This window comes from Podarcis melisellensis (genome assembly GCF_964234715.1).
Source record: "Podarcis melisellensis genome assembly, chromosome: 8".
In the NCBI taxonomy this organism is placed as follows: Eukaryota; Metazoa; Chordata; class Lepidosauria; order Squamata; family Lacertidae; genus Podarcis; species Podarcis melisellensis.
The window spans coordinates 38055154-38070814 of record NC_138540.1 but is presented as its reverse complement, the minus strand read 5'-3'; the positions used below and the strand labels follow the sequence as shown (position 1 = coordinate 38070814).

Sequence of the window (15661 nt, the reverse complement as noted above, 5' to 3'; positions counted from 1 at the left end):
AGAGCTAGGTTTGTGGCCGAGGCAGTTAAAGCATCCCTCCGCTTATGCAGAGGTTAAGGCCCAGACCTTATTTTAAGAATAACATTACAAGTTCATTTTCCTAAGGAATAATGCTTATTCCACAAAATGTCCTTTAGAAGAGAAATTGTGAATTGCAGAATTTTAAATCCCCACCACCATCCTTGGCTTCACTCAATTTTGTTTATAACATTCTTCCATTTTCTTCTAGTTGTGAGGGTGGGGGAGGGGGAGGGGGAGGGGAGGGGCCTCACAAGTGGAGTAGCCTAAGGCCTCTCTTCATCTAAATCTGGCCCTAGTGCTTAGGTTCTGTTTTTAGGCCATAGGTATCTGGCTGGCCCTGTGAGAATAGCATCCCTGGTCACCCAATGGTTAATCTAATACAGCTGCCACTAGATCCTTTAACCGGTCTTAGGGATCAGTGCCAGACAGCTGCTGCACAAGATCCTTTAACTGGCACTTAGCATCTAGGACCAGCATAAGAACACAATGACCCCATCTAGTCCAGAATTCTCTTCTCCCAGTGATTACCAGATGCCTGTGAGAAGCCCACAAGGAGGCCATGGGCACAACAGCATCTTCCACTTATGATCCCCTGCACCTGGCATTCAGAGACATGTTGTCTCCAGTAGTGGAAGTAAAATACAGCCATCATGACAAGCAGCCATTGAGAGTCTTGACCTCTGTGAATTTCAGAATCCCAATCACGGCAAATTATCCAGTAAGCCAACCGTCCCTGGTCTTAAGTTCTGCCCTAAGGCATTCAGAAATTTAAGGACATCCTGAACACACTTATCCTACTCCCTGTGGATCATTGGTATCCTTCGTCCATCTCCGACTCAAGGAAGGGAGCAGCGTCCATATCCTTAGAATGACTCTCCTTAAATTGGAAGCCACAACTCAAGGGACATTTTACCAGTGTGGCTGGGCCCAGCCGGCCTTGTTATCCAGTCTCAGAAATGCTGCTTAAGCCCTCCTCTGTATTCATCTCATAAACAAGCATATGATTCCTTCATCAATGCATCTGAGCTGAAACATTACCCAAGTTGTAGTACGGAAAGGCATAAACTGGTCCGTCAACTCTTGTCTCTTTTTCTTTTCACTGTTCAAAGAGGGATCTGTCTGTTGCTACCTTAAAATCTTAGCAAAACACACATCTGGTAACTGCCCCTTCTCTTCTCTCCCCCCCTTCATGTTTCCACTGGTTTTTCAGACTTCCTCTTGCGGTGATTTGGAGACTGCGCATCTGGATTTCTTAAACATACAAAGGAATTGCTGGAGCAAGCAAAAGCAGAGAGAGCCCTGAGGAAAGTTAAGATGTGTTGATAAGCAGCTGATGGGACCTTGCAGCTCAAGACACTGACAGTGCCAAGCTCTTTACGAAGACAGGGCTTCAGGGAAATAATACGAATCGAAGCAAAATGAAGATGCACATCTCCTTCAGCTTTGCTGGTTGCATGCTTAAAATCCTGTTGATCCACATCTCCATTTTTCACCCAGCCTCAGCCCCACCACCACCAACTTTGAGGCTTTCAGAAGACGTACCAGGCAGAGAACTGATCCCATCACCCATCATAAAGTTTCCAGGGGACATTTCTCCAAAAACTGACAAAGAACTGGCATTGGTAAGTATGTGTTTGTTTGTTTGTTTGTTTGTTTGTTTGTTTGTTTGTCCCCCCCCCCACACACACTTATTTCCCTTTGAATAATATTTTGCAATGTCTGTCTTGCTAATTCTCTGATTCTCTGTAACCCAATTGCTGCTGCTTTCCATCTCTGAGGTTCCTGGGTGGGGAATAGGAGTTGGCAAAATTATCAGCTTTCAAAATGTTAAAGCAAGCTGTTTTCCCTCATAAAACTTTTAAAGTCAGGCCAGAAGTCTGCATTTGTGAATGGCTGCCCTCTGCCTCTGCAATCAAAGTTCATCAAATTGCTGAAGATTTAACAGGGGAGGGGGGGTGGCAGAATTGTATATAAAGTAAACAGAGGTGTTTTTTAGAAAAATTGTTTATGAAGCATAGCTTAAGTATAGCCTGAAAGACAATTACTGTACACAGGTGGCTTTGTTTTTTAGCAGATATAATGACTAGTCTCGACCAAGATCTACTTGAAGCAGTAACTGCCCCTTGAAGCTATTCTCAAACTACGTTCTATCACCATTTCAGAAGCTGCACTGAAAAAGTTTGGGAGGATGTCTGCTCTTAGACATTATAGCTAGTTACAGATTTATTTTGTCTGTGTTTATTTGATCTGTCATAAAAACCAACCTTATAGAAATGAAGATTTTAGGAAAAAGGGAACCATGACATGTGCAATGCAATCTGATGCATTTAACTGAATTGTGCTCCATGGTGCTTACTCACAAGTAGATATAGTATCACAGCCTAACAGGGTAACCCTATAGATGTTTACATGGAAGGAATCCCATTGATCTCAGTGGGGCTTACACCCTAGTACTAAATGTATCTTAGGCTGCAAGTCAGAGTGGTGCAGTGGTTAGAATGTCGAAATAGGACCTGGGAAACCAGGGTTCAAATCCACACTTGGTCATGAAGCTCATTGGGGCAGTTGCCGCCTCTTAGCCTATCTCATAGGGTTGTTGTTGGGAGAAACAACACCTAGAGCTCCTTGGAGAAAAGATGGAATAGAAATGCAATCAACCCATCTTTACAAGGGTGTAAGCCCCACTGAGCGTAATGGGATTTCCTCCTGAGACAGCATGCAAAGGTCTGTGCAGTTAGGGCAGAAATAGCCAATGTGGTACCATCCAGATGTTGCTGATCTCCCACCTCATCTTTCACTCTTGACCATGGTGGTTAAGGCTGATGGTTATTGGGCCCCATCTGTACCATACATTTAAATAACTATCCTACCACTTTAAAGAGTCAAATATTTTCAAGCTCTAGACTGGCCCCACCTAGCCAGGCTGGTAACTGAGCTGTGCTAAGGAAAGGTCAGCATAAGGGCTTCCTGTTCAGGCTGGGATCTTGTCCGAGCAACAGGCTGTCTTTACCCTGGTGTGTTTCCGTGAATCCTTTGGCTCCGATTCCCGGCTGTCCTTCAGGCTCCTCAAAATGCTGGGTCGATTTGGGCTGCCTGAGCCCAAGCCCAGACACCATCACCACACAAATTGGCTTGAGTTGGTTTGGTATTCAGGCATTGGCTAAATCTGTTGCACAGCCCTACCACATTCCCTTGTGAGCAGCCTTCCAGGAGCCACATGCTAGGGTCAAGGAAGATTAGGGCCAAAAGTGAGTAGTGCAATCAATGTGACTCTTACCTTCATACAGCTCAGTACATTTCAGCCATGCAAAAGTCAGTGTTTGCTACACCCACCCACATCACCTCTCCATCCAGGCATGATCATGCAATTCAAGCCAGGCTAAAGCGCTGGAGGAAACTAAAGAGCACTGCTGTTGAGGGGTGTGACTTTGGGCATGGCTGTCCCATCCTTGAGGAAGATGCCCCAGGACATAGAATACGCAGGCACCCACCCCTTGTCACTTCCAGGGCCCAACAAAATTGTGTGGAAGCCTCTGGGAGATCTTGTGTGGCTCTCTTGTGATCTTCCTGGAACCTGCAACCTCACAACCCTGGTAAGTGAGGCTTTGGCAGGGATGGCAAGCAGGGGTGCACAGGGCAGCACCTTCCCATTTCTCCTCAGGCTGTGAAATGGGAGGTGCTACCACTGGCTTTGGGAGAGGATACAGCTTAAGGAGAGCCCTGGAGTTGGTAGCCAACACTGTCTCCTGTGAAAGTGAGTTCCATAGTTTAATCATGCACTGCGTGAAGAAATGCTTTCTTTGGGTAAGGAAGTACTGTTGTTGAGCTATGGGCCCATCCAGACTGGGGATGGTTGTTTTTTGCAGATGTATTCTACAATATGTCATTGACACACTAAAAGTGCATCAGTGGGGGATTTATACTAGGTAGCCCACACACATCATTTTGCTTTATTTGTTGTTCTGCAATGTTTCCCCATTGTCGCCATCTGGTGGGACACACTTGCATGCTAGTGTAACTAAATTGGGATGAAACCACAACAACCCTAGTAACAGGATTTCAGTAGGAAGTTATAGGGTCGGGGAGAGAGGGGGTTTATCGATTTGTTTTCTCCTTGTTCTTATTTGTATTATATATCTTCTGGGGGTTTTTCTTGTATTTTTATGTTGTGAATCCCCCTGAGATTCACTGATAAAGGGTGGTGTACAAATTTAATAAATAATAACAATAACAATAGTAATAATAATATAGGATATGCAGTGATCATAAGTGAAGCAGCATGTCCATGGCAAAACTTTTGCAGACACAAATGATATTGAGAGCAGGACCATGTATAATTACCCCATAAGCACCAATCATCATGGTGATGACCAAAGTGTATCTGGACGAACCCTACTTAACTCAATGTTGGCTGGAGTTGCTGGGAGTTGCAGTCCAAAACATTTGCGAGGCAATTTGCAAGGCATCCAGGTGGAGAAGTCTGGTGGAAAGCAGAAAACTGGAGCTTAGTGTTTGGGAGATGGCTTTGGTAGTGCAACACAACAGAGTTTTTTTGGACAAGTCTGGAATGCGAATCCCATAGCAAGTAGCTGTCTATTTGTTTAAGGAAGGAAGCATCTGGAGGGGACCACATTGATTGCTTCTGGCTTACGTTATAAAGCCAAGAAAAACATTACTGGGAGGTGGGCAGGGAGTAACACTGTTTTTCTGGCAACTGTTTGAAAAACAGAAGAATCCAGCCAGGCAAGCTTCCCCCCTCCTTCCCCTGGCGAATTGGCATGGCAACTCTAATCCCACCCACACTGTGATTAGAGGACTGTTGCCCTGATATTATCAGTGACTCGAATAAGGTGCAGAAAAGGACAGACAAAATGTGCAGAGGGATGGGACACCTTCTGTACTTGGAGAGGCTAACAGCACAATCCTATGCAGGTCTACTCAGAAGGACGTCTGAGTATGGGGAAGGGCTGTAGCTCAGTGGCAGAGCATCTGCTCTGCATGCAGAAAGTCTCCAGTTCAATCTCTGGCATCTCCAGGCAGGGATGGGAGAGACTGCCTGCCTTGAACTCTGGGGAGCTGATGCCACTCCATGTAGACAATACTGAGCTGGACTGACCAATGGTCTGACTCAGGACTCAGCTATACAGCTGCAAATAAAATGTTTTAAGTGTGTTGTAAAGTGCTTTATACAAATGTGACACTAGATGGCGATGCTGAGCTACGACAAATTCAGTATATTTTTCAAAATGTTTTTTTAAAGCATTTTCACAGCATTTTTAATACAGTGGTACCTCGGGTTACATACACTTCAGGTTACATACGTTTCAGGTTACAGACTCCGCTAACCCAGAAATATTACCTCGGGTTAAGAACTTTGCCTCAGGATGAGAACAGAAATCGTACAGCGGTGGTGCAGCTGCAGCAGGAGGCCCCTTTAGCTAAAGTGGTGCTTCAGGTTAAGTAAAGTTTCAGGTTAAGAACGGACCTCCGGAACGAATTAAGTACTTAACCCGAGGTACCATTGTATGCGTCTAGATTCTACCTCAGTATAAGGCAGCGTTATTTGTTCCTATCTTCAGCTGTACTGAGTGGGCTTACTCTCACATAAGTGTGTATTGCGTTGCAGCTTAAAGTATTTGGAACTTTCAAGTTTAGTCTGGGGTGGGTGGGTTGGTGGAGAGAGAAATCCACTCACTTTCACGTTATAATGCAAACCTACCTAATGTGAAATACAAGCCAGTGCGCAAAATGCAGTCATATTTTGAAATTATGTGATGCAGTTCTCAGGCTGAAAACCATGCATGAGGAAGCACAGATGGTGGAGAGTTGTAGAAATTTGCATGGGTTCATGAAAATAATGTACCAATTGCATTGTATTAGGGAGAAATTGCCTGCGAAAAAGTTAAGAGATGGGGAAACTGCATATTAAAGTGTGTATTAGCAGGGTTGTGCACAAAAATGTGGTTAAATAAGCATATAATAACACAGACACACACACACACAGAGAGAGAGAGAGAGAGAGAGAATTGAGGCAAACTGAGCCCAACAACTTCTGGAGGGCACCAGATTAGCTACATCTGCTGTCGGTTTTTGAAATCTGCATGAGCATCACATCATCAAGCATGAGCAATAATTCTGACCCCTATTTTCCCCTCATGCTAATAGGATTGCGGACTAGGCCCAGCCTTGTTTAGACTCCCAGGCCCTGTTAACTACTCCCCTCCCCACCACACTTTTCACCTACCATCACCTGTACTTGGACCTTGAATGTTAGTTACATTCATTTAAATGCTTTGCTAGTGACAAGTACAACTGAAAGCCTATAGTCCATTGTGTCCAAAACCCTTGCAAACATGTCCACAATTCATTGTTCCTTTAGAAATATTTACCAGCTCACCTATTCGCACATTTTCATTATGTGTGTGTGTATGTGCGTAACAGCTTAACAATTCCCATCTACAATAGCTGCCCTCTCTGGTCACCTTGAGGTAATTCCTTCTCACCACTGGTGAGTCATCCAAACTTCATCGAAAGCCTGTTGTGACTGATTGTGCTGTTCTCTTTTCTTTTTGGTTGAAGCAATACCTCAACAAGTATTATGGGTGCCCGAAAGACAACTGCAACCTCATGGTGCTGAAAGATACCTTGAAGAAAATGCAGAAATTCTTTGGGCTTCCTGAAACTGGAGAACTGGACCAAAACACCATAGATACAATGAAGAAACCCCGTTGTGGCAATCCGGATGTGGCCAATTATAATTTCTTCCCGAGAAAACCAAAATGGGAGAAAAATCTCGTCACATACAGGTATGTATACATACTATCAGGCGAAACATTCCATGTCAGGGTACAATCTTAACCTCAATTATCTGGGAGGAAGTCCCATTGAGTAGACAGGCATCATAGCTTGGTTGTCCCAAGAAGGAAGCCGTTTTATAACTTCTAGCAGTTTAGCAAGGCCTTCTTACCAGGTAACTTTGGAGGGGAGAAGGAGATCTATATATCAGATTCACTGGTCCCAAGCTGTATTACAAGACCACAAGAATGTCTTAAAGCTAGTTTGGTTAGCAAACCAGCAGCCAGTATCCTTGTAATGATAATATATTGATTTGTTCTTGTTCTTATTATGTATTTTCTGTTCTTATTTTGTATTTTTATGTCCTGTGATCTTCAGATGAAGGGCAGTATACAAATTTTGATGATGATGATGATGATGATGAGAGACACAGAGATCAAAAAATGGAAGTAGATTTGTAAGAGTAGTTTCAAAACATCTCCTCCCCTTTGCTTCAAATGTATAGGAGGAAAAGCAAAGCATGAATGGGTTACCTCTGAGACGCCAGTGTTGTACTGTACAGGACAAAGCAAGCCTGGGGTGCAATGTAGCTTTCCCAGAATTGAAATCTCAACACTAAGAGATGTCCTACTCTTTACACAGCTGGAGCAATCCTAACCCTCAATATTCATCATTAAAAAGAGGGGGAGCATCTTTGGCCATTATTCCAGAACACCATGAGTTCTTCTGGGAGAATAATGGCTATCCCTTTCTTTCAAATGCTGTTGTTCCATACTACTCCACAGAACACAACACCACAGGCTCCACTTTGTCTGCCTCTCTCTCCTTCTGCTTCTTAAAAAATAAAATAAAATAAATGTAGTTGTTTTTTTTAATCTGGCATTTTGAGCTGGAGAGATTAACCCCACATCCATGTTATGCCTGCAGAAAGAAAGCCGAACCAAAATTACCCTGCGATCTGGACAGCAAATAGTTTAACAAGCACTTCATCGTCCATTAAAGTCTGGAGGGATAAGTCTTAGGCGGAGGAAGTACAGCAGGGCTCTTTTAATGATTTCCATATCTATTTAAGTCCCGTGGCTCAGCTTTTTAGTGTGTGCATCTTTTTCCAGTGCCTCGTACAGACAGTGTTGCTGGCCAGAAATTAATAATGGCACACAAGCAAGGCTGTGTGTGTGTGAGAGAGAGGGGGGGCTGCAATTCTGTTCACACTTATTTGAGAATAAGCCCCATTGAACACTGTGGGGCTCACTTTAAAAAAAAAAACCCCAAAGGATCAGGCTGTACATTCCGTGGGAACTTTGGCTTAAAGCAAGGATGGGGAACATCTGTGGTCCTCTAGATGTTGTTTGGCTACAGCTCCTGTCATCTCTGAATTTGGGCTTGCTGGGAGTTGGAGTCATATAACATATGGATAGCCACCACCAGGTTCTCTATCCCTGGCTTGAAAGGCTGCTTTATGCTTTCTTTCAGGAGCATTCCAGGGACATCGATCCAAGTTTTGGGTCTTGCCTATTAAGCCCCAGATCCCCTGAACTTCTCTTCCTTTAAACACTTTAGAAGAAATTGTTTAAAGGGGTTGTTACTCGTGGTGCAAATTGCCATGCCAGTGAGATCCAAGGCACCCCGCTATCTTAATTTGCACGTATAAACTAGTCCTGGATCTCTCCAGGTGGACCCAATCTGGCCCAACCTGTTCTGGCCAAATCCTAGGTTAACCCCAATCTGCCCAATTTGCTTTGGGATTTGGCTATAACTGATTCACAGCGCTAGTAACATAACCACCACCATCACCACCAGCAGCATTACAAGAACACTATGCAACAGGGAATTAGAACACACATGAATCCTTCACACACATACACCCCCAAAATGATGAGTCTTCTGTTAAAAGACTGATTAGTTAGCTATAGGGCTCTTTGTATTGCCTTTGCTGCAAGAGACTTAGTGTGGCTGCTCTCCCTTTGGGGGATTTTCTCCAACTGATCCATACCCTTCTCTGTTTTCTCACCCCACCCCACCCTACTTTTATTGTGAAGGATTTTAGGCTACACCCCAGATCTGGACTCAGAGACTGTGGATGATGCTTTTGCCCGAGCCTTTAAAGTCTGGAGTGATGTCACACCACTGGAGTTTTCCCGAATTCATGATGGTGAAGCAGATATCATGATCAATTTTGGACGATGGGGTAAATATCTCCATACAGCATTAAAGATAAGAAAACCTGAGGGACAATACAGCTCTCTGTTCATTTCTGCCTTCTCCCTTCTGTATCTATGTTGGTCTGCACAGGGGATTTATTACCTGGGACTTTACCCTTTTCCACCAGCTCTCTTCCAATGCATGAACAGCAATACATTCAGGAGATCTAGGTATGTAGACCACCCACCCACAGAGCACTTGATTGGACCAGTCCAATAGCATATATATAGTGCACTTCAGAACTGTTCAAATTCACCTGGTACAGTCATTGTCTCAGTTGTCCTTACTAGAACCCTTTGAGGAAGGTCAACAATACTATTGTGCTTGAATTGCTGAAGCTGACAGAACATCAGGTAGCAGAACTAGGAATTCTCTCAAGGGGAAAGGAGAAAAGAGTGGGGCCAAGGGTGGTTTGGGATGGCTCTGAGGGCTGATCAGAACAATTGGGGGAAGGTTTAGAGGCCATGACCAGTTCAAAACCACCATCATGATTGGTGGGAGAGAGACAGCCACTCCTGTCTTTGAGGCCCTCAAGACAAGTGGGGCATTTTTTGTGGGTGTCTTCTGCAACGTCTTTGATGCAATAATAAGGCATCAGTGGTGGGTTCATACTGGGCGTCATTCCAATCTATTCATTGTTCTGGATTGCTTCTCTGGTGTCCATCCATTGTTGCCATTTGGAGGAGGACTATAGTGCAACAAAAGCGGGATAATACCACCACCACCCTGGAACATTTGGGGTATAAAAAGTTACAGGATTTCAGGACGAAGCTAACAGGACATGTAGCAATTGGAAATGAAGCAATATCTCTGCCTTTAAACATCTGCATGCTCAAACAGGACTGAAAGTGAGAATGCCTAAAGCTGCCCTGATGCCATCCTGACCACAAATCCTCACAAAGGAACAATGAAAAAGGATATCTGGAGGGGCTTTTATTTCAACTGACCTGAACGTGGGCACTTGGGCACATGCAGACATACTCACCCAACCAGGCCCATTTTGTTTGGTCCATTACAATGGCATCATAGAATTGATTATTTGGAAGGGATCTGGTTGTCCACTGTGAGAAAAGGATGCTAGGCTAGATGGGCTTTTGGCCTGATCCAGCAGGTCCCTTCCTATGTTATTAAGTCTGCTCCATTCTTCTGGGATTCTGCCCTTCTATCCCTAGGAAGGGGTTTCACTTCTCAGCCATGCTCTGCCAGTGTGCCTCCGGCTGGCCTTGCTCTAACCTAAGGTACACATAGCTGAGAACTCAGGGTTTGGCTGGGAGCATCTGACATTTGTTTCCAATGGCAAGGGATCAAACCCAGAAAGTCCTCAGTGATGCAAAAGTGGTCACCGCAGGCAGTGTCGTTGGCCAGGCTGCTGGTGAGAAACTGATGAATAACAGGGTTATGCCCTTGCCAGGAGGTTGCGTTTCCAAGAAAAGCTTTCGGTGAAATAACGGGAGAAGCCAAGAACTCAGCCTTCACCCGAGGAGGAAGGAGAGACTTGAAATGACTTGGTGCAGAAAATACACACAGCTTTATTCATAGACACCCAAGGGGAGGGAGAGAGAGAGAGAGAGAGAGAGAGAGAGAGAGAGAGAGAGAGAGAGACCCTGAATAGCTCCAAGGTAGAACATCTGCTTTGTATGCATAAGGTCCCAGGTTCAGTTCCTGGCATCTTAGTATAAGGCAGTTTCCTATGTTGGTGGGGAGACCACAATAAAAAAGGCAAAAAAGGAAAATGCAGTGTTTATTTATATATTTCAGAGGTGTGTTTTCCCGCTACTGCCAACAGGTCCCAGAGAAGATTTTTCATCAATAAAATGTAAATCACCACAAGAGATTAAAAATCAAATATAATAAAAAGAATTCCTTAGCTCAAACGCACACAAAGTAAAACAGAAAGGGAAGCATTAAATGATTCATCAGGCCATAAAAATTGTAGAAAAAACAACCTAGCTATTTTAAAGAGGGCATGATTATTCAACCATTTTAGATATTTGTTTTCCTGTATTTAATGCCACTTGATTTCTTCTTTCTTCTGCAGAGCACGGTGATGGGTATCCTTTTGATGGCAAGGATGGTCTCCTGGCTCATGCCTTTGCCCCTGGGCCCGGGGTTGGTGGGGACTCCCATTTTGACGATGATGAGCTTTGGACTTTGGGTGAAGGACAAGGTATGGCAGCTGCTGATGGATTCAAAACATCGCCAAATGTCGACTGTTACCAGAAAGACTGGACAGCAAAACAGTGTAGATCAGCTTTCCCCAACCCAATACTATCTAGTTGTTGTTGGACTCCAACCCCCACCATCCCTAACCACTGACTATGCTAGCTGAGGCTGATGTGAATTGGAGTCTGAAATATACAGAGGACACCAGATTTGGGAAGGCTGGTGTAGATTTAGGGCTGATCCCTCAGAATTACCTTCAGGTGACCATTGGCAATGTTGGCTCAGGGTGATAGGTGTTGGAGTCCAGCAACATTTTCATATGCTAATATTTAGGAACTTATGCAAAATACTATAATTTAAATGCATCTCACACCAGAGTGGGGAAGATTAGAACCAGGTGAATGGTGAGCACCAGCTCACTTTGAGGTCTTCACAGATTAGCTTACATTAAACAGCTTCCACTATTTAATGTATTTCCAGATGACTCTCCTGTAGTTCAATGTCTAAGCAAGTTCTTTTAGCTACCGTGTTCTTTGACACCACGCTCTAGAAATTATACTGAGAAACTCACATTTATATTTTGACCCCTCCTGACAGAGTCTCTGTTCTTTCCCTTTCAAGTTGTTAGAGTGAAATACGGCAATGCAGATGGGGAATTCTGCAAATTCCCATTCCTGTTCAACGACAAAGAATATAACAGCTGCACCGACGCGGGTCGGAGTGATGGATTCCTTTGGTGTTCGACAACATACAACTTTGATGCGGATGGCAAATACGGATTCTGTCCCCATGAATGTAAGTTGACTGACAGAAGCAGAGAGCTGCGCTTTGTTTTCATTTGGAAGCATATTGTGGCCTTTCCCAGATGACATGTATGATGTCTTTAGTTTCTCATTGGAAATATGGGGTCAATGGTTGTATCAGTGTGCCTCCAATTGTGTAAGCTGACCAGGTCCCTTCCATGTAAAATCCCTTTGGAGACATCAGAGTGCTGGTCTGGACATGATAGTTTTGGGGTGCACTTGTGGTATAGTGCTTTAAATAGAAGGTACAAATGTGGCTGAAATCTCACCGCTATCAACATGAAACCAATCAGCTTTTTGCTTTTAAGATTTTTGCCTACTCCATCCCAGATATTTAGCAAAACTAAAAAAATGACGTGTTGTTTTTCCAAAGCTTTGTTTCCCCATAAGCTTGCCACACAAGGGGATCCCACCACAGGTGATAAGATGTACCCTGGTGTACTCCAAGAAGCCAAAAAATTAGAGACAGGCTCTTACTCAGGGGTCGGCAAGGCTTACTGGGCATGGGCTGGATCACTCCCGCAGAGATCCTCCGTGGGCCAGGCTGGTGCAGCGCTACACCGCAAATCGCTTCTGTGCATGCCCAGATGCCAAAAATCGTGCCTGCGCAGAAGCAATTTCCGGTACTGCGGACATGCGCAGATGCAATTTCCAGTGTCTGGGCATGCACAGAACTGATTTCTGGAGCCGCGGAAGAGAGTCCCCACGCCGCTTTAGCGCAGCACGCAAGGACTCACTGAGTGGGTGTCTCAGTTTGGGGTTGGCTCATGGGCTGGTTAAATGACCCTCATGGGCCCCTTCCGGTTTACTGGAGCATTATGCCAACAACATATAATTTGGACTTGTTAATCCCCACAACTGGTTTTCTGAGGCAAACCTCTTTTGGCAGTGGTGTTGCTAGTAGCCATGATGGCTATGTACTCATGGATAGTTTTATCTCCTGTGAATTTATCTACTCTCTTTTTAAAGCCTTCCAAGTTGGTGGCCATCTTGTGGCAGTGTATTCCCTTGTTTAAGTATGCACTGTGTGCAATGCTAAAATTTGTCTGGTCTGAATTGCTCACCATTGAACTTCACTGGATAACCTAAGTTTCTAGTATTATGGAGAGGGAGAGGGAGAGGGAGAGGGAAATTACTCTTGGCTTGCTCTTTAATTCTTTTTTAAACTAGAATGGATGGAATTTGAACCACTTGTATTCAAAGCATGCATTCTGCCACGCTCTGCTAGGGGAAGTGGGTCTGGAACCTGAAGAATGGTGGTGCTTGCACATCACACTAATAAAATCTCTGCAAAATAAGAGCAATGCTTTATCTTGGGCAGGTACCAGGAAATAGACCCTACTCATTGTAAGTACAGTAGAGAAATATGAGATGTGCTTTGATGAGTTGCATGTGTCCGTTTCCATATTGTAAAACAAGAATTATAGAGCTCTTATCAGTCTCTCAGAGAGATATAACTGTATGTTGCCAAAGATAGGAAAAGTGAGATGAGACCATTAGATCCCAGTTATCTTCATTCTGCCACATTTTGTTGTATGGGAAGCCTTGAAGCTTTCAGAGGCAGAAAATGATTTTTAAGCTCAGCAAATATCTTGGGGCTTTTCTTCTTCTTACAAAGCTCTTCAAGCTGCCCAGTTTTTAAGCAGAGAAAAAGTGATGCTCTATACTTTGAGAAACCACACATTCAAATACTGAGGGGAAAGTTCTGTGGAATCTGGCAAGCTGAGCTTCTATTTGGTTCCTTGCTCTTGCTAGCTGTGGATATAGAAAGCCAAGATTTACAGACAATTTCTCTCTTTGAAATTTGGAAGGAATTCTTAAAAGGGAAAAACTTGTTCACAGATTGTAAAATTGGTGCGGTCTGTTGTTCTCAAGCCAGGATGTCAAATGTGGAGACAATTTTTAGGACGGAGGAAAGTTAGATGCTAAATATATATGTATCTACTTTCTCTCTGCCAACACACTTTGCTCCTCCTAATAAAATATCTCTCTGGCTGGTCCTGTAGTGGGAAATGATGTCCCTGTTCTCTTCCACCATTATGTCCTTCTATTTCTTATACACTAGCAGCATTGTCAGATCCCTTAAATGTCGAACCTGACACTTGGGAGGTGCAGCCTTGGAGCTAAAAGGTGATGCTTGGCAGAATTGGGGGTGGAGACTGGTGAGAAAAGGTGCAGCCTAGTGGTACATGAGGAGCACAGAAGGTTGGACCATGCCTTGTACCAATCTACCACCTATTAAGCTACTAGGAAATGACTCAGCACAAACAATACAGAGACTGCAGAAGGGACAGAGAGAGTTTGAAGAAGAATGCAAGCTTGTTTAAATAATGTTCTTCATTTTATATTACTCCTGCTTGATTCTTAATGATAGCTCACACCACCCAAAAAATGGCTGACACCTCCAAATGGAGCCTTGTGGATGAGGTGAGGTGGAGAGAATTTCAGAAGCAAAGAAGTAGCTTGCTCACTTGAATCTTTCTGCTCATCTTGATAGCCTTCCTCCATCTTCCATGGAGGCAAACCAGTGGCATTATCACAGTTAAAGTACACATTCAGGCAGGCAAAAGCACCTGAGGAGGATGCAGAGCAGGGTTGGCGAGTGTGTGGTCTTGGAAGAGAGGCATGGTCAGAAGAGGCCTAGGGACAAGATAGAAAGCCCTGTGGAGCCACATCTGGTTCTCAGGCCTGAGGTTCCTACCTCTTTTTAAACACAAAACCCCATGGCCCTTATGTTTCAAATGAGCATGTTCCAGCTTGCATCCTGACCGGGACAGAGTGACTTCTTTCTTTATGGTTGTCATATCACTAAACACTTCTCTGCTGTTCACACAGCAAAGAAGGCTAAAGAAAATGGCAGAAAGACAAAGGACTGTTTGACATTTCCCTGTGTCTTCCTGTGTCAGCCAGGAGCCTACAGTCACTCCAGGATGAAGCAACATTGTATTCGGTTTCCATATGTTTGTAATGGATTTGGGTTTGGTTTTTTGCAACATGTACATGGCTAATAAAATGTGCATTTCAAAATGCAGAGGCATAAAGCTGGAAGAAGCTTAAGTGGAAAGCGAGTGACTCATCTTAGCTCACTCATCTTTTTTTGTTTGCTCCAGCAAAGATACTTTGCAGAAAAGGAATTCAACCACAGTCCTTTGGATAACATTTCTTCTCCTGGAACTGCTTTGCCCTAGATCAGGAAAAGTGGGGAACCTCAGACCCAGGGGCCAAAAGTGGCTGACTTGTGAGCAGAGGATTCCCTCCTGTGGTGCATTTGAGGTCTTCCCTTGGTGCTCACTCTCCCCTCTCTGCCCCATTGGTCATTGAGCTGAAAAAGAAAGTTGAGAAAGTGACTCTCTTTCCCACTTTCCCTTTCAGTTCTGTGTGCATTTCAAAGCTCAGAAGGGCCTTGGATCTTATTTTTGCCCAGATCTCTTGGGAGAATCTGTGTGTGTGTGTGTGTGTGTGCATGTGCGCACGCACACACACTTTCTCTCTTTCTGTCTCTTGGAAGGGAGTTGATCTGAGGGAGAGAAATGATCAAAGGACATGGTGCCCTCAGCATTCACTCCAAAATCCAAATGTGCCTACATTGAACTAAAAAGGTTGACATCCTCTGGTCTACAATGTTTAACTGGACTTCCTGGCAGACCAAGAATGATTCATGGGCTGCAGGTTCCTCA

General features: G+C 44.1%; 1 protein-coding gene across 1 annotated transcript in view; it reads left to right on the top strand.

The window, feature by feature from the left end:
* The first annotated feature begins 1240 nt into the window (after positions 1-1240).
* Positions 1241-15661, top strand: part of MMP2 (matrix metallopeptidase 2) — a 31495-nt gene continuing 17074 nt past the window's right edge. The window contains exons 1-5 of the mRNA XM_081924049.1: positions 1241-1643; positions 6601-6827; positions 8856-9004; positions 11057-11185; positions 11803-11976. Of these exons, the coding sequence (XP_081780175.1) occupies positions 1440-1643; positions 6601-6827; positions 8856-9004; positions 11057-11185; positions 11803-11976 (883 nt within the window). The 5' untranslated portion in view covers positions 1241-1439. The remainder of the gene's footprint in view (positions 1644-6600; positions 6828-8855; positions 9005-11056; positions 11186-11802; positions 11977-15661) is intronic.